We start from the raw sequence: 25,588 nt of genomic DNA on the forward strand, positions 1-25,588 counted from the left end.
ACAGAATTTGATAGGGCATCCCACATGGCACACAAATACTTTGTTGGCTGTTTGTAATAAACCCAGTAAAGTAAAATCCAAAGACCCAAAGCATGTTATTCTTTTCCTCCTGATGATAGGTTTTTACCCGTCTCCTTATTTCAGGACAAGTCCTGACCCTGGTTAGTTGCTCACAACTGCCACGTGTCAGCCATAAACCCTGAACCACAGAGTGGTGAGTGAAGTGTAAAACACCAAAGCTGTGTGTTCATCCAGAGCTAGAAAAGCAAGGGAAGCAAAATGAGACTTGACCTGTGTCCAACAACACCTCCATGGCTGAGACACGTGTGACACAGTGGGCTGGAACATCAGGATCTCCTGTGCACCTGAGTTAATTTTTGATGCCATGGCAATCTTAAATTTAAGTTGTTCTTTATTGTTTTGTGCCAGAACCAAATGATTAACCTATAAAACTGTTGTTTATTAACTGAAACTCAGTCCTTGCTGGTTTATGTCTCTCTCTAATCATAGAGCTGTGTTATCTGCAGACTTTGAAACGTGCCTGTGTCAGTTACCATCAATCGCTTCTTCAAGTGCCATTTGAGTTCATGGACTGTCAGTGTAGCAAGCTGAATAGGGGTGTCTGCTGGGCTGGTGGACATCTGTGCAGCATTAAAGTGCTAAAATCCACAATGATGGGGGGTTTTCAGCAGGTAAAGGTATTACTTTTGAATAAGCTGATGGCAAAAAGTCTGTGATGCCAAGAATTGAATTGGAAACTTAAGGGAGTACTATTTTCCCTGCTGACCATGCAAAGGAGCTAATACAAGTAGGTGCATGTGCAGGGGGTAGCGTAACTGTGCTTTCACTCTCCTCATTCCATACTCCATCCTGGAGTATAACTTAAGACTTTAAAGTTGAGGTTTAGGTGCCAGCACGCAGCAGGATGGCAGCCAGGGCAAAGCTGGGTGCTGGGATGCCTCAAGTGCAGTCAGCCAGATGCATCTCTGTGTTCTGCTGGCAGCAGGGAGAAGGTGTGATATGAGGCACGTGCTTTGTAGGATTCCTTTGCTGCTTTGTGATACAAACATGTTTCTTGAATAATATTCTTTGTGTTCAGGAAAAAGTCCATAAAAGCTTGTCAATATTCCCAGGTTGATCTTGTTTCCCGGACTTTCATAGAATCTTAGAATGGTTTGGGTTGAAGGGACTTCAAAGCTCATCCAATTCCAACCCCCTGCAATGAGCAGGGACATGTTCAGCTACATCAGGTTACCCAGAACCACATCTGCCCTCTCACTGTGCTCTCTGCTCTGAGGTTGTTAGTTCTGCTCCATGTGTCACCATTAACCATCAATCACACAGTGTGTGAGGTCGAGCAGAATACAGCTTATTCTTCCATAACCCATATGACCATCATTAATGCCATAATATGAACTCCACTGGACTCCAAGGCAGACAGGATTTAGAATATCTTTAAGGCTAAAGCATACTTGCAATAATTAGGAACAATGTTTAAATTGTTAAATTTTGGAGTAATAATCACTTTGGTTATTGTTGATCAAAATTATTGGTCTAATGGTGATTTTCTAAGTGAAATCTTCACTAAGTAAGTTTTGATTGAATTCATCTTGACTCTTCCCTGCTAGTTTTATGTCATAGAATCGTAGAATGGTTTGGGTTGGAAAGGGCCTTGCAGCTCCTCCAGCTCCACCCCCTGCCACAGGCAGGGACACCTTCCACTAGAGCAGCTTGCTCCGAGCCCCTGTGTCCAACCTGGCCTTGAACACTAGAGCTGTTCAGAGAACACCTCTGAGACTTTTTAAACATGTATAAATGTTCATTAATGTTTGGTGTTGAAGGTTTTCTGAATGATTTTCAGAAGAATCAGTGTCCTGACTCAGTCCAGCCCCACCAATGTCCTTGTCACCTCAGGGGAGAGAGGCACTTTTGTAAGGAGGAGGATTCTTAACACACATCTGTGCTGGAGTACTTGTAAAACAAACTAGTTCCCTGTGTCTGAATGTGGAGCTGTTCTGGCATCTCCTCTTGAAGTAGGTGGAACATTCTCCTGGTAGGAATGGTGCTCCAGAGAAAACAGTGTGCCCATCAGCTACTCACCCCTTAGTAAAGGCAAGTGTGTGGGGGAAATGGAATCCAGTTAAATATGGATTCCTGGCCTTTGGTTTCTTACCTCACTGTTTTCTGTTTCCAGCTCACCAGACTGGCCATGAGAATGGTGCTTGTGAAGCCTCAGTGTGTAGCACAACGCGGCTACATCACTTGCTGCACCTCTGCTTGAATACATTTAAAAGCTGGTAATTCTCACATTGCAACACTGCAGAAAACAGCTGTATGTGTGAATCTTTCCCATGGATAACTTCCTAGATCACAGTATTAACAGGAACATGGTGTTTTAAATGCAAGCCTAAAAGATCCAGTAGACCATGCGTAAATGGGAGGGATTATGACATTCAGAAGTGTTGACTTACATTTATCCATGGGATAAAAGTGCAGACTCAACAGTGGTCTCCCTGTGCACGTGGGCAGGTTGGTTCCCAGGCTGAGCTCTGTGCATTGCCTTCCCTTCAGTACATCTCAAGCTTGCAGCTGCTGAGGGTTTCTCCCTGGAAGCTAACCGCATGCATGGGAGAGCTCAGATGTTAGTGTAGTCCATGATACCATGGAGCTGGGGCCGCCTCTTTCAAATAGCAGGGTTTGGACACAGTGAAAGAAAGTCGTGCTGGTGAGATAAGGGCGACTTTCAGTCTGCAGAGCTTTAGTATGAGCTATCCCTTGCTTGGCCTTCAATGCAAGTGGTTGGTTTGGCATCTTCCTTCCTCAGGTGGCACAGTCGTGGTTCATCTGTGCTGAACAATAGCTTAGTCCTTGTTACGTTCTCAGGTCCTGATGCTCCAGGTGTCACATTGCATGTGTGTTGGTTGTGAAAGCAGAGGGGGAACCTGAATGATTGCCTTCAAGACAAATCCTGAGTGTAGTTAGTTGTAGTTAAAGGCAAATTTTGCTCCAGGCACTCCTTGTAGGAATATGAACAAGATCACACCTGGGGGGATTCGGCTCACTCCACCTAGGGGAGACTCCTTGAGGACCTTCTGAGTTGACCTTGCACCCTCAGTTCTTCTAGATGTTTTACTATACCCTGCTTCAGGACACACCGGACATAGCCTTGGCCTCGTGCTGTTCCAAGTAACCCTTCTATAACACAACCCTGACAGTTTTCAGGCTCTGAACTGGGAAAACAAGAAGACAACAGGCTGAGAGAGCTGGACTGGGTCAGCCTGGAGAAGAGAAGGCTCCTGAAGGGGAGACCTTAGAGCAGCTCCAGTGCCTGAAGGGGCTGCAGGAAAGCTGGAGAGGGGCTTGGGACAAGGGATGTAGGGACAGGCCAAGGGGAATGGCTTTAACCTGCCAGAGGGGAGACTGAGCTGAGCTCTGAGGCAGAAGCTCTTTCCTGTGAGGGTGCTGAGGCGCTGGCACAGGGTGCCCAGAGAAGCTGTGGCTGCCCCATCCCTGGCAGTGTTCAAGGGGAGGTTGGACACAGGGGCTTGGAGCAAGCTGCTCCAGTGGAAGGGGTCCCTGGATGCTGCAGGAACGCAGTGCTCTGGGCCTGTCTGTAATGTGTATGCTTGTCCTGGCGTAACCACGCGTGTGTGTTCTTGTCAAAGCTAAAATGATTGCTCTGCACTGCTTTATCCTGATAGCCATGATTAGATGGGGAAGTGCCTGCAGATAGAATTGATGGCTCTGTCAAGAGCAGGCTCACTGTGCTGCTGTCCGGCTGCCCACGTGCATCAGCCCCAGGAAGCTAACAAGGCAAATGGAAGTTGTCAGTGGGAAGAATGGGGAGTGGAGGCAGGTAATTTCACAGAGTTTTACTGGGGGAAGAATAATGACCAGGAAGGAGATTGAAAATGCAAGAGGATCAGAGGACAGATATTTATGAAAGGAAAATGACGAAGATGGATATGAATGTTCTCCTGAAGAGAAACAGGCAGATGCTGAGGCAATGGATGCTGAGCTGCTGGTAGGCTGTCACAGGGAGAAAGAATGGCTGTTGTGCAGAGAGCAGATCGAAAGGGCACAGAGCAAAGAGTGACTTTGAAAGAAGGAAATTAAAAATAATGCAGGAGTAGAAGAATCCTTGGTCTGTCATTACAGAGCTGGGAGGAGGGAGTGGGGGAAGGACTGCTTAAATGAAGATGGACATGGGAAAAACTGCTATAAAAGAGAGTTTGGGGGGAGAGTATTAACAGGCAAAGCAGCATTTGACTGAAAAGCAAGTGTGCTAGAGTCTGAACGTGGGTGGTTGGGCAGAGGTGCCTCACTGGCCATGGGAGGCAGCAGTGGGTCTAAATAATTCACTGAGTGTCCTTGAGGCTGTGCACTTGGGAGGAAAGAATAGATGGTTCTCTTCCAGTCCCTTAATAGACAACACTGCCACAACTTGTCCTGTCCCTTCCTACCTTTGTAAAGCCAACAGCTAAAATGATATTCCCAAGATCCCAAATTCAGACCTACAAGAGAGAAGAAGGCTTTCATGAGAAGAGCTTGTGGGTCTCTGTGATTTCGCATTTGTCACCAGTGCTGCAGCCCTCTCAGTTGTTTTGACGTGATCCCTTACGGGGTTTGGATCATACAGCAGTGGAACTGAAGCTGCTGCTACGTGGTACCGAGCTGCTGAAGTAGTTCCCCTTCATTTTCTTTGGTTTTCTCTCTCTTTTTCAGGGCCCATATAATCCTGTAATAAATCCTTGTGAGATATGCAAAGGAATTACAGTGTTAGTGTGTTTGAACTAAAATGGTATCATCTTTTTAATTGCAGGTTCCATTGCAGCTTATAGAAAGTGTTGAGTGCCGTGATATATTTCAACTTCATCTGACTTGCAAAGACTGCAAGGTTATAAGGTAGGAAGAGGCTGTGTGTTGGACGGGGATACCTCTGCTTTCCGTGTGCTGCAGAGAGCTCTGCTGCTTTCAGGAAGGGTTATTTTCTTATTTTTGCTCTTGCTTGCCCTCAGAAGATGTTCTTTGGTCTGATTTTGCATGTGATGGGTGGGCATTTGTGTGAGGAAGATGGGAGCAAGGCTTTCTGCCTCTCTGCTTGCCGTGAGACACGGCAGCAATATCTGAGCCCAAGTGGCTCATCTTGATTTTATTCTGAAGTGAATTTCATTTGCACTGCATTTTCCCTGCCTTACAATCAGGTATGACATATTGCTTCAGTTGGGTGCAAGATACTGGATAAAACCACTGAAACACACACTTGAAGTGGGTAGTGGAGATGTGGGGCTTGCAGGGTTAAGGTGTGGGCTTTGTGCTCTTTGAGGTGAAACCTTCAGTCTGGGTGGCATCAGCCACTGGTGTTCCTAAAGGCTGTGAGGACACAGCTGCTGTCCTTAAGACATAGCAGCCTGGTGGAAAAGCAAGTGAGGGGATGAGGTGAAGCGAGGTCTGCAGCCTGCTCTAACCCAGTGGGCAGCATCAGGTGGAAGGGAGGGTTTCTCTGTGCCTGCCCTTCAGCAGACCTCAGAGTCCAAGCCAGGAGCCTCTGAGCTACAGCTATTTCCTACTTCCCTGCTGCAGGAATTAATTTGGATCTATGAACTTTAATTAAGAAGAAAGGAACATTTCTTTTTGATGAAATGTTTGCTGGCAGCACCTTTTGTATAATGAGCTGAGCCCCAGTCAGAGCTGAGCACTTGGAATGTTTAACAGAGCAGCTGCTTCCTATTTTCCTGAGGACTGATTTTCGGTTAGAAGTAATATTTATTTTAATTTCAATTAAATATTTAACTTCCTCTCAACTTGTAGCTCTTGACATTGGAAGATGTCCTTCCTCTCACAGTAGTTTAATGTTTCTCCTCGATTGTAGAGTGAATACAGATTATTTGTATTTATGCCTTTCCTCATCAATTTCCCTGCAAAATTGCATCTCTGAGCATCAGTACTCAGTGACACTGGCTGCAGGAACACAATGGAGTATGAGGTTGAGACACCAGATTCAGACCATGCTCATGTTCTTCCTAATACAATAGGTTGTGCTTTGAACACTAGAGCTCAAGTGAAGATAGTACTTGCTGTTTGCAACACTAACTTCAAAAGGATTCAGAAAGAAAATGGTGTCTCTAGGCTGAGTATCTTGTCTGACTGGATAGTTAATGCAGAATTGCCACTCTAAGCTAGTAGTCTGGCTGGCTTTCCAGTCAGGATGGGAAATGAACACCTCCAGGTTCCTTGCAGGTATTAAGGCACATTTCATGAGCTGGTCATGGCTTTTGCCTTCCACTGACTTGTGGGGTCTTAAATCCTGCCCTTGGAGAATACAGATGCTGTTGTTAGCCATGAATGCAGCAGAACGCAGACCAAGCTGAATGTAAATGCTTGGAATGTTTCATAACTACAAAATGTTAAAGAAATCTGTCAGAGCAAAATAGATCACTGGTGTTATTCCCACCTCTTATTCTAAAGGGTGCAGGAGTCCTGTTTGAAAAGACAAGCTAATGAATTGTAATACACTGCTTTGAAGATTGGTTTTTGCTGTGCAGGGGTTGTTGGTGGTCTGTAACATCAGGCAAAGCTCAGTTTCAAAGACATTGTGCTTCCCACCAAGGCTAGGAAGAGAATCTTCACCTATGAGATAGGGGAATAATGTACGATTTCAGGTATCAGAGATTGTCCTCATTCTTAAATCAAGTATAACAATCACATGGGTATTTCTCCTATGTCTGATGAAACCCATGTTCTTGTTTATAGGTGGTGATGCACGGATTAGAACATATGTGATAGTTGCATGGGTTCCCACCTGAGCAGTCAGTGTGCCACTGTAACACATCTCTGTCTTTGGTGGTGTGGACACTGCAGACAGAACCTGGTGATAGTGTCCTTGGTTTGATAGTAATCATATGGATAAACATCTCCCCCTTCGTGACTAGGAGGGTGTTGACTGTTTTGACTTCCTAAGTGTGTATTTCTTCACTAATATCCAAAGGTTTAACTTTTAGTATCTATTAGAATGGACGGAGAAGTAGGACTGAGTTACCAGTAAGGTACTTGCTCTGGGTTTTTGCTTTCATAGTATCATAGAAGGGTTTGAGTTGGGAAAGACCTTAACATCATCCAGCTCCAACCCCTACCACGGGCAGGGACACCTTCCACTAGAGCAGCTTCCTCCAAGCCCCTGTGTCCAACCTGGCCTTGAACACTGCCAGGCATGGGGCAGCCACAGCTTCTCTGGGCACCCTGTGCCAGCGCCTCAGCACAGGGAAGAACTTCCTTATATCTAACCTAAATCTCCCCTGTTTCAGTCTGAACTCATCACCCCTTATCCTATCACTGCAGTCCCTGATGAAGAGTCCCTCTCCAGCATCCTTGTAGCCCCCTTCAGACTGTGGAAGCTGCTCTGAGGTCTCCACACGGCTTCTCTTCTCCAGGCTGAGCAGCCCCAATGCTCTCAGCCTGGCTCCGTACAAGAGGAGCTGCAGCCCCGCTCCTCATGGCCTCCTCTGGCCTTGCTCTAACAGCTCCATGTCCTTCTTATGCTGTGGACACCAGAGCTGCACACAGTGCTGCAAGTGGGGACTCCCCAGAGCACAGCAGAGGGGCAGGATCCCCTCCGTGAGCTGCTGCTCACACTCTGGGGTGCAGCCCAGCACACAGGGGTTTCTGTGCTCAAGCCCACGCTGACGGGTCATGTTTGGTCTCTCATTGCCTGGTGATTCCATGATTTCACTGCAGGTTCACAGGTAACTCTTTGTCTCTGGGGCAGGTGTCAGTTCTCTACTTTTGAGCAGTGTCAAGATTGGCTCAAGCGACTGAACAATGCCATCCGCCCTCCTTCCAAGATAGAGGACCTCTTCTCCTTTGCCTACCACGCGTGGTGCATGGAGGTGTATGCCAGTGAGAAGGAGCAGCACGGGGACTTGTGCCGGCCAGGTATGGATAACACTTTGGGATCATCACAGATGCATTAAGTAGAACTGCCTGTTCTGAAATCTAGAACCTCCAAACCAGTTACAGACAGGTTCAGTCAGTGCTGTTGTCAGCTGAACCTGGACACCTTCACCTTTGTACATAAGTTCTTGCATTTCTTCACTAGCTGGTGGCTATACTGTATGTATATTATATAGGTGTAGTGCACCTAGGGTGTCCTGCAGTGTCTTGCATGTCTGCTGCACAGCCTGAGTTTGGTTCTGTCTGAACAAAGGAGAAATTAGCTCCCACCATAGCTACTCTAAGATCAGCATACAAAGCAGTACCTGAATATCACAAGGAAATAATTGGGGTGGATTTGCTTTAGTCAGTCATGGAGCCATCCAGCTGTTGTCAGGGACTCGAGCTGTGGACCTGTTTAAGTAGGTGGCTAGAAGGTGATAGGTTCATGCAGACCTCACATGAGGAGCAGCGAGTTGTCGGTGAGCTCCAGTCTAAATGACCTTGCACTAGGAAGGTAGAGCTGACCTGTGGTCCCCATTCTGCAGAACATGCATGACTCAGGAGGCAGAGCCATTGCTTTCTTTATGGTACCAGTGCCATGATATAAAGGAAATAAGTGGTGAAGGTCAGTCAGGTCCATAGATTGTACTGCCATGGATGTTCTCCACTTGCACACAGGGTCGTCCTCACATTTTACCTTCAGAAAGCATAAGGAAAGTAATCTCATTGTACACGTTGTCCATAGGGTAAAGCATGTTGGGGTTTGCAAGGTACCATTTTCAGTGTATAATCTGAGCTGTAGGAATGATTAATATTACAGCTTTTCTTTCACAGGTAATTAAGTCCCCAGGTAAGGGTAGGCCACAGTCTTTATTCTTAATTCACCAATTTCTCTACATTTACTCTAATTGTCCTGTAACATCACATAAAAACTGTTTCAGAGCGGTACATCTTGGAGATAAATACATATCTACATGTCTCTCGGGTATTGAAAGGCTTTAAGGGTTTTCTGAAATAGAGAATGGAAAGATGTAATACTTAAAGGATTAATTTCTCAACTGATTTTCCCCCCTGTGGGGTGATGCTCTGCCTCTGAGTTCATGATACAGCAATTGAATGAGACAAGCGATGGACAGACTTGCAGGGTTACTTTATGCTGCTCATGTGCTCGGTGGATTTATCACATTTCTTACTCTGAACCTCTGAGCATTATCCTCTTCTCCATGCTGATTGATACCTTCTGATTCTCTCTGCCTGTCTAAAGAATTGCTCTTTATTGCCATTGTGTACTTTTCAGTTGTATCTGGATACTTTTAAAAGTGTCCAGGAAATATATAGGGCTCATTCCAGTTCCTTTAATATATTAAGCCATGAATTTGTGGGGATTTTGTGACTGATACTTGTGATAAACAATGATTTATGCAATTTATCCTCATATCTCCACATGACTGCTGGAAGAATAATCTCCAGTTTGGAGATAGAGAACTGATGTAGGTTCAATTCCAGGGCTAGCGTGCAGCCATACAGGAAACCTGAGGCTGGAATTGCATGCTAAATGGAAATGTTCCAGACCACGTTCTACATATTCCCCCATCATGGATCAGTCAGACCAGAGCTTCCCATTCTTCTCATTCATATAAAACTCTTCAGAACTTCGAAAAACTACTGAAGGCATTTTCCCACTATGACTGCTGATGGATTATAGAATCATGGAATAGTTAGGGTTGGAAAGGACCTTAAGGTCTACTTCCAACCTTTTGCTGATGTGCTTGGCTCTGGGCTGCAGCTCTGTTGTTTCTTACATGAACTTCCAGAAGCTGATCCTTAGACTGCTATTTCAGGACAGTTGACCAGGGAGAGCCATGAGCACAAGCAGTGGTTCTCCCACCATGGGTTTCCCAAATAGGGTTGTGAAACACAGATGGCAGTTTTGGACTATTCCTTTCTCTTTTGTGCTGTTCATGACTCCAGTGGTGCTTTTCTGTCACTGTTTTGAAAGGTAGAACCCTTACTTCTTATTTTGCATTGATTTTCTCTCTCTGCTTTTGATACCCAGGAGAACATGTAACTTCAAGGTTTAAAAACGAAGTGGAGCGGATGGGATTTGATATGAACAATGCCTGGAGGATTTCCAACATCAATGAGAAGTACAAGTGAGTTGTGTGGGCTGCTGGTTCACAGCCAAACAGCATCTCAAACCACCAGTTTTGTTATAGCACATTACTGGAACTCCTTCCAAGTTCTGCAGCTCCTAATAAGGGACAATCAGAATGAGGATTTTCTGTTGTTTTAGAGAAAAAAGTGTGCTTTTAAAGATTTAATATTTTGTTAGTTGCTCTAGTTTTTTGTAGGCTGAGAAATACTGGATTTTCATGTGCTTGCTGGAGGCCTTCTTAGAGAATAAGTGTTCCCATGGAAGGAGGGGAAGCCTGAAGTGAGCAGAGTGGAGTTTGAACTTTTAAACCCCACATTTTGTTGTCTCTTATTCGCTAACCTATGGAAAAGATGTGTATTAAAAACCCAAAAGAAGCTGGTTTGGAAGAGCTGAGCTTGTAGATCTTGAAAACAAGAGAAAATACCTTCTGTGGTCCTCAGAGGCCAGGCTGATGTCCTCTCCTCTTGCTGCTGGAGCAGAGGCTGGTGTTCGCCATGCATGGTCACTAGGACAGAGTGTTCTGGCTGATCACTAATGCAATTCGGAGCAAACCCAGCCATAACACCGTGCTGAAACAGGTTTCCTTGCTCTGTCTCTGCAGGATAACGTATGACTTGCAGCTGGTAGCTGGTGTCACTGCAAGAACAGTGTCTGTCTTGCTCTGAAAATCTAGGAAAGAAAAAATCCCTTAAGCATTTAACCCTGAGGACAAGGAAAAAAATCCTCTCTGTGTCCTATGGAAGCAGAATGACACAAACTTCTCTTTTCCTTCTTGTGGCCAGCACTTAAGCAAAGGGCATTTTTTCAGGATAATCATTTTTTTTTTTCTGAAAAACAGTCTTACACATGTGTTCATCTGCCCTTGTGCAGGAAATGCATTTCCCTAAAGGAATGGACTGGGGATGAACTCATTTATGATTCAGCAATACGGAGCAGTCACTGCTGAGTGCTTGCAGGGTTCTCACTGCCAGTCTTGGCTTTACTAGTTCAGTTGTAGAGGAGGATGTGCATCTAGTAGAAGAAATTTCCATTACCAGTCAAACATGAGCCCTGCACTCTGGTTTCTGCCTTCAGTGGGGGCTGAGGAGCCAGTGTGCAGTTCCCACTTTTGTCTTGAATCCAGTAGCCAGCGTGGCTCTGCCTCTGTGTTTTGTGACCCGAAAATCCATGAGCTAATTCTTTGGCATGCAGAGACCTGGAATTTCTCTTCTATGCTTCAGTTTGTTTCAGCTGGAGGCAGAAATTGCCTACGTGTGAATTCCCTGAGAAAAATCATAGAATTCCAGCTTGATTTGGGTTGGAAGGGACCTTAAAGCTCCTCCAGTTCCAACCCCTGCCGTGGGCAGGGACACCTTCCACTAGAGCAGCTTGCTCCAAGCCCCTGTGTCCAGCCTGGCCTTGAACACTGCCAGGGATGGGGCAGCCACAGCTTCTCTGGGCACCCTGTGCCAGCGCCTCAGCACCCTCACAGGGAAGAGCTTCTGCCTTATACCTAACCTAAATCTCCCTTACCCCTTGTCCTATCACTGCAGTCTCTGATGAAGAGTCCCTTGCCAGCATCCTTGTAGGCCCCCTTCAGGTACTGGAAACTGTAATCTTCAAACCCTGAAATGCCTTGATGCAGCTCAGTGCTCACAGTGCCTTTTGTTACAGGTGAAGGAGGAGTTAGTTGGCATACCATGAAACAGGAATTCACAAACTGGCAGGTTGCTGAGATGAAGGGCTGTCAGGTCGCCCATACTGGTTATTATGTGTTGTCTGGGAAGCGTGTAACTGCTCTGTGTCACTTTAACCCCTTTTCACCACTTCTCTTGCAGGCTCTGTGGTAGTTACCCCCAAGAAATCATTGTTCCTGCCTGGATCACGGATAAGGAGCTAGAGAGCGTGGCAAGCTTTCGGTCCTGGAAGCGTATCCCTGCTGTTGTGTACAGGTGAGGCTCTTGCAGGTGGAACAGCTTTCACCAGGCTACAAATGGGATGTTACAGCAAATAAAAGCTGAAAGAAGCTGCAAGTGGGAATTTTAGCTTGGAAGGAAAGGTGTTCTATGTCCCAGGTGTCCTTCAATGAGCCTGGCAGACTTGAAAATCAAATTTTTCCCATTTATTCAAAGTAAAGAGAGGTCTGGCTTTCATCTTGTTGTATTTGTGCATGTATAACACTATGTGGAGGGGTGCTGCAGGAGAACATCTCAGAGACAATATCCAGGACCTGCTAGGGTAAAGTTGGAGAACCAGACTGGGAAGAGGCAACAAGACCTGGCACAGCCCCCTCTGTGCTGCCTGGTGGAGTGGTCCCCAAGCTGAATCCCCCTGGGCCTCCATCTGTGCTGAGGTCCTGCTGTTCCGCTCCAGAAGGATCCTAGGTGTGTAGAGAGCAGGACCTTGCCACAAAACACAAACAACTTGGAGGGTTTATATCTCAAACAAGGTGACAGGGGACCCTTCACACGAGAAAACATTCAGACCTGCATTTAACTGACAGCAGAGTGGGACCTGTTAGGCCTGTGAGCTCGGGTTCTTTGTCTCCACCTTTGCTACCTATATATGTGTTAGTTTATACCCATTCAAAACCCAGGAAAGTGTGAGGCAGCAGCAGATACTGGCTTTTGTCAAACCATAAATGAGGTGAGGCAGACTTCCTGTGTGTTCATGCTGAGTGGGAATCACAGAACCAGTTAAGTTGAAAAAGACCTTTAAGATCACCAAGCCCAACCGTTCCCCAGCACTGCCAAGGCCACCACTAACCCATGGCCCTGAGGGTCTCATCTGCACAGCTTTTAAATACCTGCAGGGATGGAAACTCCACTACTGGAACAAGCCTTTTTCAGTGCTTGACAGCCTTTGGGTGAAGAAATCTTTCCTAATATGTAATCTAAACCTCTCCTGGCACAACTTAAGGCCATTTCCTCTCACCCTGTAAGATTTGTATCATTTAATCCCAAACACGCTGTAGGAGCACTCAGCATTTGCATCTCCTGCAGGTCACTCCTAGAGCAAACTCCTCAGCTAAGATGAATTTGAATGTGTTAATGTGAGAATGCAAAGCTGTAAGATGAAGACCTCAACCCAACTGCAGAAATGTCAAACAGCATCTCTGGCTCCTTCGCTTTGGCTCCAGTTCTCAATGGCCAATACTCACACTGTACTAGAAACAAGGACAAATACCAAAGTCATTTAAGGGAGATGTAAAACTCAAATTACAACAGAACGTAGGTGTTAGCTGTATCTACATATTTTAGGTAGTTTTAATCAGTCTTCTCCTTAGACTGAGTCCAGCAGTTCTTCATAACAAAATTGCTTGTCTGAGATCCTGGGTTTTAGCAGCTGCTTTAATGAGAAATACATTTCATCATCTCTGGGTTGAGGTTTTGTTCAGGTATTCTGGAAGCTGTCATTTAATGCCTTGAGCACCTTCCTGGTGTAGTTATCCTCCCATAAATGTTAAAAATCTCTTTAAGAAATCAGAGGACAAAGGGATTAGAAAGATAATGAATGCTGATCATTCCGTTATCTGCCTGTCCATCCATTGCTTCTGCAGAGACAGGAAGGAAAAGCTGCTCTCTGAGTTTGAAGCTAAATTTAGAGAATGGTAAAGCTGACACATTTGTACAGCTTGGGTCGGAGGAGCCAAGGTAGGAGAGTTCAGAGTAGGTCGCAAATCATTATTTACCTAGCTTAAGAATTCTGGTTCTATGAAGGGAGAACAAATTAGCTCATGGCTACAGCCCATTAGCTTTAAATCCCCTCTTTTCTCCTTCCAAATAATGAAGGGGCCAGCCCTGGGGCCCTTCTGCCTGTGGGTGCTCCATCCTCTGCTCAGCTCTGTGAGGGGGGGGAAAGGCTGTCACAGAATCCCAGCCTGGTTTGGGTTGGAAGGGACCTTAAAGCTCATCCAGCTCCAACCCCTGCCATGGGCAGGGACACCTTCCACTAGAGCAGCTTGCTCCAAGCCCCTGTGTCCAGCCTGGCCTTGAACACTGCCAGGGATGGGGCAGCCACAGCTTCTCTGGGCACCCTGTGCCAGCGCCTCAGCACCCTCACAGGGAAGAGCTTCTGCCTAAGAGCTCATCTCAGTCTCCCCTCTGGCAGGTTAAAGCCATTCCCCTTGGCCTGTCCCTACATCCCTTGTCCCAAGCCCCTCTCCAGGTTTCCTGCAGCCCCTTTAGGCACTGGAGCTGCTCTCAGGTCTTCCCTTCAGGAGCCTTCTCTTCTCCAGGCTGACCCAGCCCAGCTCTCTCTGTCAAATCTGTTCTTTTTGCTTTGCTTCAGGGGGAAAACAGTCATAATGGTTGTCTTACAATTCACCCACTGACTTTCCTCAGACACTCAGCACTGGGCACTGGGACAGAGCGAGACCAGAGGCAGACACATGGAACAAACCCTCATTGTCTGCTCTCTCAAAGCACTTGAGGAGCTGAGTGGCTGGAGGAAGCATCCAGAGTACTTGGACGAGGTTGGGCTGTCAGGAGTGTTGCTGCTGTTTCATGCTCTGATTTCTAGAAAATCCTCCCAGCAGCTTCTGTAGTTTCTCTGTCTTTACAGTTGTTTAAAATCTGGGCACAGAGCTATATGGATAAATCTGGCTGGTAACGGGGCTTTGCAGCTCTTCTGGGTTGGCCCCATAAAATCAATGTTAGGGAGAAGCCTTTGGGGATTTTTTTTTCTCAGGGATTTCCCATCCCTGGCAGTGTTCAAGGCCAGGTTGGACACAGGGGCTTGGAACAAGCTGCTCTAGTAGAACAGGTCCATGCCCATGGCAGGGGCTGGAACTGGAGTTGCTTTAAGGTCCCTTCCAGCCCAAACTAGTCTGGGATTCTGTGATTAGTCTTCCTGGATGCAAGGAGATACAAGGACCTGGTGGATTTATTGTTGTCCTCAAAAGGTTTCTTGAACACAAGGAAGATGAAGCATGTGCAGAGGTTTGCCATTCATCACACAGTTACATAAGGCTCTATAAAGGGCTTTGTAGCTGTATAATGGTGATTTATGCTTTAGTTTCTGTACCATAGAACAGTTTGTGTTCGAATGGATCCTCAAAGCTCATCTGGTGCAGCCCCCCTGCAATGAGCAGGGACATCTTCAGCTACACCAGGTTGCCCAGAACCACATTCAGCCTGGCCTCCTGCTGGAAGGCTGCGTTCTGCTTTGTCTCTAGAGGGTCAGGGAACTTACATTGGAGGGTTTGCTTTAATTCTCTCCAGTCATTCCTTGCTTACTGAGATCTGAGTGACACCATCTTACCCCCAGCTCTATCTCTGGGGACCTCGGAATCACACTTAAACCATTTGCTGTTTTCCCTTGCTGTAGCCAGGCATGATATGACTCCTCAGACCTCCAGCTGTAATAGAACTGTTTGCTGGTTCTGTTCATCCCTTGTACCGTTGCGCAGGCTGAGGAGTGCGAGGCCTTCACAGCCAGCACTGAACTCAGCTTTTGGCCTAGTGATTTCTTATTATTTGTGGTATAAATGGGAGGCAAGAACCTTGAGATGAAAATGTAACTCTTGATGAATGTGTGAGAATGATTCCGCAGCAGGTAGTAATGAAATCTGGGAGAACATAGGGAAAAATAAATGAGTTTCTCTGAGCGTTCCAAATAGATTTTGTACACGTGTAATGGTGGTTTATTCTCTTATGTCACTTGTGCAGGAGCATAGCAGGGAGCTCGGTGGCCTTTCAGTGGCTGGCAGGTCCTTTTTGCTGAACTAATTTGATATCAGGAGAGCTGTAAATGGAAGGTTGTTCATTTCAGCACATCCCCATTTCGCTTCTCATGCTGGCCCCTGGTGTCAGCTGCCTTTCCTTCAGTTCAGCTCCTGCAGTGTGTCGGTTGCTTGTGCTCAGGGAAGGAATTTTGTATGGAACCATTACAAAAGAGCTATGAAAAATCCTGCAAATCCCATATCACAGCCTGGTTTGTGACTGTTGGGTTTTGCAACAAGGAGGCTTAACCCAAGGTAAGTGTCGCTGTGAATGCACAGCGGAGGCAGGTGCTGCTGCCTGCTGCTGTACCCCATAGTGGTACTGCAGGGATGGTGCTGCTCAGCTCCTGATGGGCCTTGGCAGCTCTCGCGACAACCCTGCCACCTCCATAAACATCTGTTAGAGTGGTGAGAAGGAGAAAAGTCAGGATTTATAGTTTTATAGGCTTGGGTGGGCTCTGACTGCTCAGGGCTGTCTGGATCTGCTGATCCCGTCTGATTCAGGTACCGCTCCCCATTCTGTGCTGCTGCCTTGTTAGAAGGAACTGAACAAGTCTTGCTTCACAAGAAGCTGAGCTGGCCAGTTTGTTTCCAGGAAGACTCTAAAATTCTTCGCTGCATCATCACATACAGGAACTAGAATTGGCATAGGAAAAAAACGTTCCAAGGGCTGGAGCCAGGCTGAGAGAGCTGGGCTCGGTCAGCCTGGAGAAGAGAGGGCTCCTGAAGGGGAGACCTGAGAGCAGCTCCAGTGCCTAAAGCAGCTGGTGGAAGGTGTCCTTGCCTGTGGCCGGGTTTTGGAACTAGATCCACTAGATAGGTATTTGAGCAGCAGCAAATGAAACACTACCCAAGAAGGATCAGGAAGAGGGATGGAGGAGAGCAGCAAGTAGAGGAGTTAGATGCAGATGAAAAGGGAATTGCAGAGCCACTCCTAATACCAAGCTTCATAATGAGTAAAGCTGAAGGTGTTCAGCATCCTGAGATGTGAAAGGCTGTTTTCCTTCTAGCTACTGAAACAGTATCCAAGATCCACTGGCTTCATGATGCAGTTCAGCAGGGTTCAGCAAGGAATGCTTCTGGTGACTCACTGGTGATGCCTTGGTGTGGACACCATCGATACCCAAAAGCAAGAGTTTGGGTTACCACTAGACATCATCAGACCAGGCATGCCAAGTTCTGCCAGTATTTCCTACCAGAATGGCTACATTCTTCAGATTTAATTAGTGGTAGTTTGATTTTTAAGAGATCCCATCAAAAAGTGAATCTCTGGGTTTTCTCCTGTCTTCCAGCCTCAAACTTGGTGTGAGTTCCAGTGTTGGCTGCCTCTTCAGTGCCTCTTCTGCTCTTCTAGAATGTTCTCCAGCTTTCAGTGGCTAACAGTATTGAGCAAGAAAACACTACCCCAGCTTTGACTTTTACCTTCTAGTGACTGCGTGGTCACAGTCAGCGTTTTGCAGGGAAGCTCATGGAATACATCACCACTAGATCACAGGTTGAGGCTTACTGCTGAACAATAGAGGGGTCCCCAACAGGAGTTCAGCTGCTGGAGTACATTTGATTTTTGTGCCCTCTGTGGTTTTCATCCTGATTTAAATTACACAAGTTCTTTTTCTTCTTTCCCTTTTCAGGCACCAGAGCAATGGGGCAGTTATTTCCCGCTGTGGACAGCCAGAGGTCAGTTGGTGGGGCTGGAGGAATGCAGATGATGAACACCTTGTCCAGTCTGTAGCCAAAGCCTGTGCCTCAGACTCAAGGTCCAACATTAACAAGTTAATGAATGGAAATTGTTCCAGAGATTTCTCCAATGGAGGGGACCTCTCTGATGTGGAATTTGGTGAGTTTGTCACTGCCTCTTTTCTGTAAGGGGCAGAGTTTTCTATAAAAGCTTATTGTCTTTCATGTACTGTAACAGATACTCAGGTTTAATCAGGAGTTCTCCAGTTTCTGTGTGTGCAGTGCATATGCACTGTGGGGCTTGAGGGAATACTGTTGTAAGCAATGTCAGGAGTATCCTTTTAGTTACTCATGAGTTGCATATCCTCTTCCCCAGACTCCTCCATCTCTAACGCTTCAGGAGCAGAGAGCTTGGCGATACAGCCTCAGAAGCTTTTGATCTTGGATGCACGATCGTACGCAGCAGCTGTGGCAAACAGAGCCAAAGGTGGTGGCTGTGAGTGCCCAGGTAAGCTGTGTTTCTTCTCAGCTTTAAGTTAATCACAAGGATTTGCTCGAATAGAACTACACTGTTACATTTCAGTACTGCACATTTAACAGACTGCGTGGATGCAGATAATATTCATCCATAGGAAGGTTCTGGATCCTTGCAGCTTTCCCACAGCCCTTCAAAAGGACAGGCTTAGCTGTAAATGAAGTCTCTTTCTCAGAACATAAACCCAGCTGGTAACAGTGTTCAGTAAATGCTGAACTGTGTGGAATATGCTGATGAGCTTTCCCCTGCTGAGTCAAGTACATAAACTAGAGTGAGACAAAGGTGTCCAGTGTGCTGATGTCTAAAAAAATCCCTGAGCAAACTTATATAAAGGCACTGATTATAGAGAATAATAATATTCTAGAATGGTTGAGCAGAATACAACTTTGCAGCAAGTTTACTGAAGCTGAACCATTTTTCAGCATTTATATCTTAACCCAAAGCAGCTGAATTCCTGATTCATCTTGTTTGGAAAGCATTTGCAGTTACCCCTTTCTGAGTTCTTTGGCATGTGTAAATTGTTGGTATTCTAAAGAAGGTACTATTTTATGGTCACTGTTGGATATGAATGCAGCCTGTTAGAATTCCATGGCTGGAGAATCTAGGGAAAAATACCAGGCAGAAAAACTATAGATAACAGCAGCTGGTTTGACCGTACAAGAAAAGATGCATTTTTCATTTAACACCTCAAAACTACTAAATCACGGAATCCCAGTCTGATTTGGGTTGGAAGGGACCTTAAAGCTCATCCAGTTACAGCCCCCTTCCATGAGCAGGGACACCTTCCACTAAAGCAGGTTTGGCCCTTGTCCAAAGCCCCTCTCCAGGTTTCCTGGAGCCCCCTTTAGGCACTGGAGCTGCTCTAAGGTCTCCCCTTCAGGAGCCTTCTCTTCTCCAGGCTGAACAAGTAATTCCTCATCAGAGAATAAAATTTCAAATCAGAAAAACAAAGTCTCCAGGAAGTTTTAATTTTCTTCCTCTCTACTGGAATTTATAGACGATTCCCCAACAGCTTGTCTCCTTCAATACATCAGACCTGCATTAAGTGCTTCCTTTTTGCTGATAGTTTTCTCCAGGCATTGCCTATTTTGCTTCATTCTCTCTATTAAAACATGTAATTTATGTTATGCTTTATTTAATATATAATATCATCCAGTAAAAAGACAAAACGATGCTTGAATTATCTGATGGTGTCAGTCTCTTCTGACTGGAGTTACACAGGCCATCGCTAACAGGATGTTCTGGTTGAGGCCAGGATTTGTTGGGCTGATAAAGAGCTGGGAAATCAAATGATATAAAGCATGCTCTTTTAAGAGACCACTGTATTTTCTTGTGCAAGCACTCAATATCCTATATTTCAAATCCATAAATTAGGAGTTAAACACTATTGATGCTTTACAGTCTCTTCGGGTGCTTCTCAGTCTTTTTAAACCACTCTATAATCTGAAGCTTCTATCACTATTCCCATAGGTTTGTACTCTGCCTTTTGTAATGTGAAGTGAAACACTGAAAGTAAATACACAGACACTTTGCTAACTCCTTCCTGTTTTGCTCTGCCATGGCATAATGTCTGGAATACCTCCTCAGCTCCAAGTCCTGGTCTCTCCTCACAGAACAGGTTATTTCATCTGTCCACAGCACCAGTGGTTTGGTTTGATGAATTTAAACGCTGTGTAGTTGTTAGTTTCTTCCCTCTCTTGATATTTCCCTACAGAATATTACCCAAACTGTGAAGTAGTGTTCATGGGGATGGCAAACATCCATTCCATCCGGAAGAGCTTTCAGTCGCTGCGTTTGCTCTGCACACAAATGCCAGATCCAGGAAAGTAAGTGGATGCTTGGTGGTTTTGCCTTTGTTTACATGTTTCTGCCACTGCATTCTTGTGCTGCTGGTTTGTAAAGTGAAATTCAGGTTTTTCCCTCGGTGCCTTCCCTGTTAATAACAGTGAGCTGTATTTTTTCATTTCCATGGAATTTGAGCTAAAGGAAGTAATTGGTTTGTTATCATTGAAGTGAACCTAGGAATTGAAATCTGAGATTATAATGTAGCCTTGAGTATTGGTACTAGAATGCTGTGACTTTCAGTTGGGTTTCTAAGTGCTAGCATTGAGGTTACCTGATATTCCTGGTTCTTTAATCTCTACTGCTTGGCTTTCCTTCAGAAAATTCTAGTGGTGATGCATGTTCTTCATGCACTTTAAGTGTCATTTCAAGAGATACATTTCACAGCCCTCCAGTGCTGTGGGATGACTGGCCTCTAACAGCCCATCATCTCAGGAGCTTCTGAGATGGGTCTCCATTAGGACACATTAGTTCATAGAATCATGTAATGGTGGCAGGGACCCCTTCCACTAGAGCAGCTTGCTCCAACCTGTGTCCAACCTGGCCTTGAGCACTGCCAGGGATGGGGCAGCCACAGCTTCTCTGGGCACCCTGTGCCAGTGCCTCAGCACCCTCACAGGGAAGAACTTCTTCACAGCAGAGCTGTTCCACCCCTTGGATCATCTCCATGGTGTCTTCTGCACTCGCTCCAGCAGCTCTACATCCCTCTGGTGTTGGGGGTCCCAGAGCTGGACACAGGACTGCAGCACTAAGTTGTACCAGTCCTGCTTCCCCTACCGCTCCCCTGGCTTGAGTTTGCTGCTAAGAGTCTTTCATGGCATCATCATAGATCCAGGAGGGCCACCCTAACTGAACTGGATATGTAGCTCTTCTTAGGGTAGAGATTCTTCAGATACCTACAGCATACACTGTAGAGCTTGGGAATAGCTGAGGTACAGAGATTGTGAAGGCACCTCTGGTTCCACCCTTCCATTCAAGCAAGATAAATTCAAATACCCCCACCTCCTCTTTTACAAGGCATTGTAAAGGAACAAAAACTGTCTTCCCTTGTTTTCCTCTAGTTGGTTATCAGCTCTGGAAAGCACCAAATGGCTGCAGCACTTATCTGTGCTTCTGAAGTCTGCGCTGCTTGTAGTTCATGCCGTGGACCGAGACCAGCGACCGGTCCTGGTGCACTGCTCAGACGGCTGGGACCGAACGCCCCAGATAGTGGCTCTGGCCAAACTGCTGCTAGATCCGTACTACAGGACCACAGAGGTTTGTAACCACCTGGTAGGGTGTGAGGTACTTACTGGGTTTAGGTCCTTCTCTGAGGAGCTCTGTCTGTAACTGATGTCAGGTTTTCCCACTACAAAAGGCACTAAAGCTAGCAGGAGTTTCCTAACAGTAGGCTGCAGATACAGTTACGTGTAGGTGTAAATACAGTCTGTAACTCGAGCAGATTATATTTTCCCCCTTTGATGTAACTGCACAGTCATGGTCTGTGCTTTCCTGTATTTAACCTAGGAATAGTGCAGAGTGCTGCACATTGCAGTTCCCGCTCCACCACTGCAGTTTCTCAGCCAAGTATTGATACAAAGCTTTTCTCTTTTCTAGATTGCCCAGCTGCATGTTTTTCCAGTTTCACATTTTCATTGCCCTCTGTCACTTAGTTACATTTCTCCTGGTTTTCCAGGCTGATTTCCTCCTCCGCCCCATCACTTTCCAGCACTGTGTGATATGTGATGGCTGGATTCCATCTGCCAGCCCACGTGCAAGATGCCTTTGTTGTCTAGAACAGAAGCATGTGTCTGAACACTGGGCTATAAACTGCTGCTTAAAGCCTTGGACACACGAGGACCAGAAGTTTAAACTGTGGCAATGCCTTTTGGATGAAACCATGGAAACTTCTTAGATGCTTTTTCACAGGGGTTCTAGAAGTTGGCATCCATCAGGTCAAAACATGCTGCTCTGTCCTTGGCAGAGCCTCCTCCTGGTCCCTCCTAAGAGTGCCGTCATCCCTGCCCAGAGTGTGGAGTTCTGTACCCATCCCTTGCCTTCCTTCTTGTCACCACTGCATCAGAGGAAACCATTAACTATAGCTGTCCATACAAGGATCAGAAATGTTTAGGAAAATGAGGCCTCAGTAATGTCAAATCTTAAGGTTTTCAGCTGTTATTTTTGCCCTGATTACAGCTGTTGACTTAAGTATGCTCTACAATTTTTCTTCCCACTACAAATCAAACCCTTCCTAACGTGTGATGGGTTTTATATCCACTAAGATGAGCTGTCACGTTCAGGTGCTCTGCCAGGCACTGTTCTGAAATGTTCTTTGCCCTTTCCGTTTCCATGAGAAGTCCTGCAAGGCTTTAACCAGCCTTGTGGCTGTGCTCTGTGGGGTGTGCACACAGGTGAGCATCATCTCCAAGCATCTGTGTCCTGTGTGGATGGAGGAATGGGTTTCTTTAATGACAGACAAGATCTGCCCTTGTTTTCAGGGGAGAGCTTTATGATTCCCTCTCCTGTCCACATGCTGGTTTCCATGATCCAGGTGGTTTTGAGCAAGATGAAGCTCCTCCTCGCCCCTGCCTGGCCAAGAGAGGTCTCATTCAGGGTCTTCCCTGGCAGTCACTGAGGACTTAACCTGTCTTATCCCCTCTCCTGTTCATATAGACCTGGGAATTCATCTCTGTCCTAATTTCATCGTGCAGCATTTCAGAACCCAGAGGCATTAGGTGAAGAAGCAGTAAAGATAAGTAATGAGGCCAGTGCTGAAGGGAATCAGGAGGAATAAAGGGATTCCCACAGGTCTCAAACCATCTTAGCAAATGGAACCAAAGCGAATGAGGACCTTTACATCTGTCCTTTCATTTCTGCAGGGTTTCCAGGTGCTAGTGGAGACGGAGTGGCTGGATTTTGGCCACAAGTTTGCAGATCGCTGTGGCCATGGTGAGAACTCGGATGACCTGAATGAGCGCTGCCCAGTGTTTTTACAGTGGCTGGACTGCGTCCATCAGCTCCAGAGGCAGTTCCCTTGCTCTTTCGAGTTTAACGAAGCATTCCTTGTGAGTTGTGGCTTGAGAGATTGCTGTTTTATAGACTGCTGCTAAACCAGTACCCACTGCTGACATACTGCAGAGCCCCAAGGGGTTTCTGATGTTCCCTTCTAGCTGTGATACGCTGCAGCCTGATAAAGGTAGTGGGAAAACTGCCCAGATACAATAGACAAAAGTACTTGTATACTTCACGGGACCTGAGGTCTGTTCGCTCTTAAAACAGAAGCAGGACCCTTAAGGACTTCTTTTACACTTGAAAGAAAGAAATAGATGATATGAATTTAATAGCCTCACCTAAGAGGTGCTGAAATAACTCCAGTATAATGCCTCCATGCAGCATAAACAAAAAGTCATGGTTACTGGCAATATAAACTTCCCCCTACTTAGGTCTTGTTTTGACTTGAAGGTTCCTTCTCTAAAACTGACCTGCCCCTTACCTTTCCATTCGTTTTTTTTCTGTTTCTTTGCTGAAAATGTGTGGGATGTGAGCTGTGTTTGTTTGCTTTTCAAGTGGACACCCCTCCTAATAGGGATTTGCGTGGGATGCTCAAAATGAGTTCTGAAGGCTGGAAGTCAGATCCCTGGGAAAGTGACAGTCACAGACTGTAGGGCTAAAACTCTAAGAGTAGAAGTCTCTAGGAAGTGTCTGATCCACTAAGAGGTTTAAAGCACGTTCCTGTGCTTGTGGCTGACTTGCATTACCACTTGCCAGCTCAGCCATGTAAGTGGGTACATGTACAGTCCTGGCTGAGCTCAGCTGGGGAAATGAGATACAAGGGTGGTAACTGGCTCCACGGCACACTGCTAATCTGCAGTACCCCAACTACTCTGGCCTTTTCAGAGTAAACCCCTAATTGAATACAGCACTGAAGTACTTGTCTTCATTTAAACATCTGAATAATCCCATGCAAGTCATTTATATGCTTGAAGTTAAGTCCATGCTGAGTTATTTTGTTAGACACGGTGAATAACGATCAGAATTTCTGTGCTGCAGCAATGTGTTGTAACAGAGGGATCACGGTTCTCTCCTCTGCCTATCCTGCAGCGCTAGGGGAGTGAATCAGCACAGAATAGGCTTGATTATGAATAAATACTGTCTTTCTGTTCTATATTTCTTCTTGCATTTTTTTTTTTGGTCATGATTTGAAAAGATTCTGCTCTGCTTGAACTCTTTTGCCATTAATTTATAAGGAGTTTATGCAAAAATGCAGGTGTGTGTGTGTGTGTCTGCCCTTCTGAACAGGGTGGATTCCCTGCAAAGGAAGGATTTGTTGATTCTTAAGCCTGACTCAGTTCTTTCATGAAGCTGGTATCTTCTGCCCTGTGACAATGTCTGTGTTGGTCTGTGCAGGTGAAGTTGGTGCAGCACACCTACTCTTGCCTCTTTGGTACATTCCTGTGCAACAATGCGAAAGAGAGAGGAGAGAAACACACTCAGGAACGGACCTGTTCTGTCTGGTCTTTGCTGCGGGCAGCAAACAAAGCCTTCAAAAACCTGCTCTACTCCTCCCAGTCAGACTCTGTATGTATCCTTCATTCCCCACCTTGCAGGGAGCATCCCTTTAGGGGCTTCCAAGTACAGTGCTTTAAGAAGTGGGTATCATAGAATCAGAGACTGGTTTGGGTTGGAAGGGACCTTAAAGCTCCTCCAGCTGCAACCCCTGCCACGGGCAGGGACACCTTCCACTAGAGCAGCTTGCTCCAAGCCCCTGTGTCCAACCTGGCCTTGAACACTGCCAGGGATGGGGCAGCCACAGCTTCTCTGGGCACCCTGTGCCAGCGCCTCAGCACCCTCACAGGGAAGAGCTTCTGCCTAAGAGCTCATCTCAGTCTCCCCTCTGGCAGGTTAAAGCCATTCCCCTTGGCCTGGCCCTCCAGGCCCTTGGCCAAAGCCCCTCTCCAGGTTTGGTGTTGACCCCTGTAGGTACTTTAAAAAACCACCCAAGCTTATAGCAATGGGACATACTAATGGCTCAACTCTTATCATGAATACCGTGTATAGGTGTGCTCAGCTCTCCTCATCAGTGTTCTCCTTCGAACACTCTGCCCACTGTGATGTTTCAAGTCTTCCATTGCTGGTGTTTAAGGAGTGTCAAATGCAACCTCAGAAATTTCTCTATGCTGGGAATACATTTTTTGTCACTAAACATTTTGCCTCATTTTCTGTAACAGAAAACATTTCACTGTTTGACAAGCAGAGGACTGAGCTCTGCCGGAGGAGTGTCATAAAGTTATTTTTTAAGACACTGTGTCTGTATTCATCTTGAATCTAAACAGGAAGAGTAACTCTGATTATTCAGTGTATCTTTGTTTCTCTTAACACTTGGATGTTTTCAGTGTGGTCCTTCCATAGCAATGCCTCACAGTTTTCTTTAGTGTATGTGATGGAAGGTCATGTAAGGTATGGAGGGATGCACTGTGGTGGGCATGTGGCAGTCATCAAACATCATCATGATGAGGACAGCAAAGGTTTTTATAAACATCTAAACCCATTTTGCTTATAAAAGTATCAGGTATCATAAACCTAACTGTATGGCCTGTGCAGTAGTTTTGCATATGATGGATGTGGCTTTTGGGTTGTTCCTTCAAGTAGCTGAAAGCATGAAACACTGCAGATAAATACAGCTTGTGAGGACTTTTAAAGCTGTGGATGCATCCAAGTTTTCCCTGAAAACACCAGCAGAGGCTGTGGGGACAGGCAGTACTGTCCC

General features: G+C 46.0%; 1 protein-coding gene across 6 annotated transcripts in view; it reads left to right on the forward strand.

Annotated features, from left to right (window-relative positions):
- Positions 1 to 25,588, forward strand: part of MTMR3 (myotubularin related protein 3) — a 74,768-nt gene that overhangs the window by 38,731 nt on the left and 10,449 nt on the right. For all 6 annotated transcript variants that reach the window (XM_057410913.1, XM_057410940.1, XM_057410949.1 and 3 more), the window contains 10 exons: positions 4,823 to 4,905; positions 7,766 to 7,932; positions 9,989 to 10,085; positions 11,905 to 12,018; positions 17,420 to 17,625; positions 17,842 to 17,973; positions 19,715 to 19,826; positions 20,904 to 21,099; positions 22,701 to 22,886; positions 24,229 to 24,399. In XM_057410913.1, the coding sequence (XP_057266896.1) occupies positions 4,823 to 4,905; positions 7,766 to 7,932; positions 9,989 to 10,085; positions 11,905 to 12,018; positions 17,420 to 17,625; positions 17,842 to 17,973; positions 19,715 to 19,826; positions 20,904 to 21,099; positions 22,701 to 22,886; positions 24,229 to 24,399 (1,464 nt within the window). The remainder of the gene's footprint in view (positions 1 to 4,822; positions 4,906 to 7,765; positions 7,933 to 9,988; positions 10,086 to 11,904; positions 12,019 to 17,419; positions 17,626 to 17,841; positions 17,974 to 19,714; positions 19,827 to 20,903; positions 21,100 to 22,700; positions 22,887 to 24,228; positions 24,400 to 25,588) is intronic.

Source organism: Pezoporus wallicus, unplaced genomic scaffold (assembly GCF_028554395.1).
Source record: "Pezoporus wallicus isolate ANWC-B61680 ecotype Strahan unplaced genomic scaffold, APGP_CSIRO_Pwel_v1 contig_8226, whole genome shotgun sequence".
Classification (NCBI taxonomy): Eukaryota; Metazoa; Chordata; class Aves; order Psittaciformes; family Psittacidae; genus Pezoporus; species Pezoporus wallicus.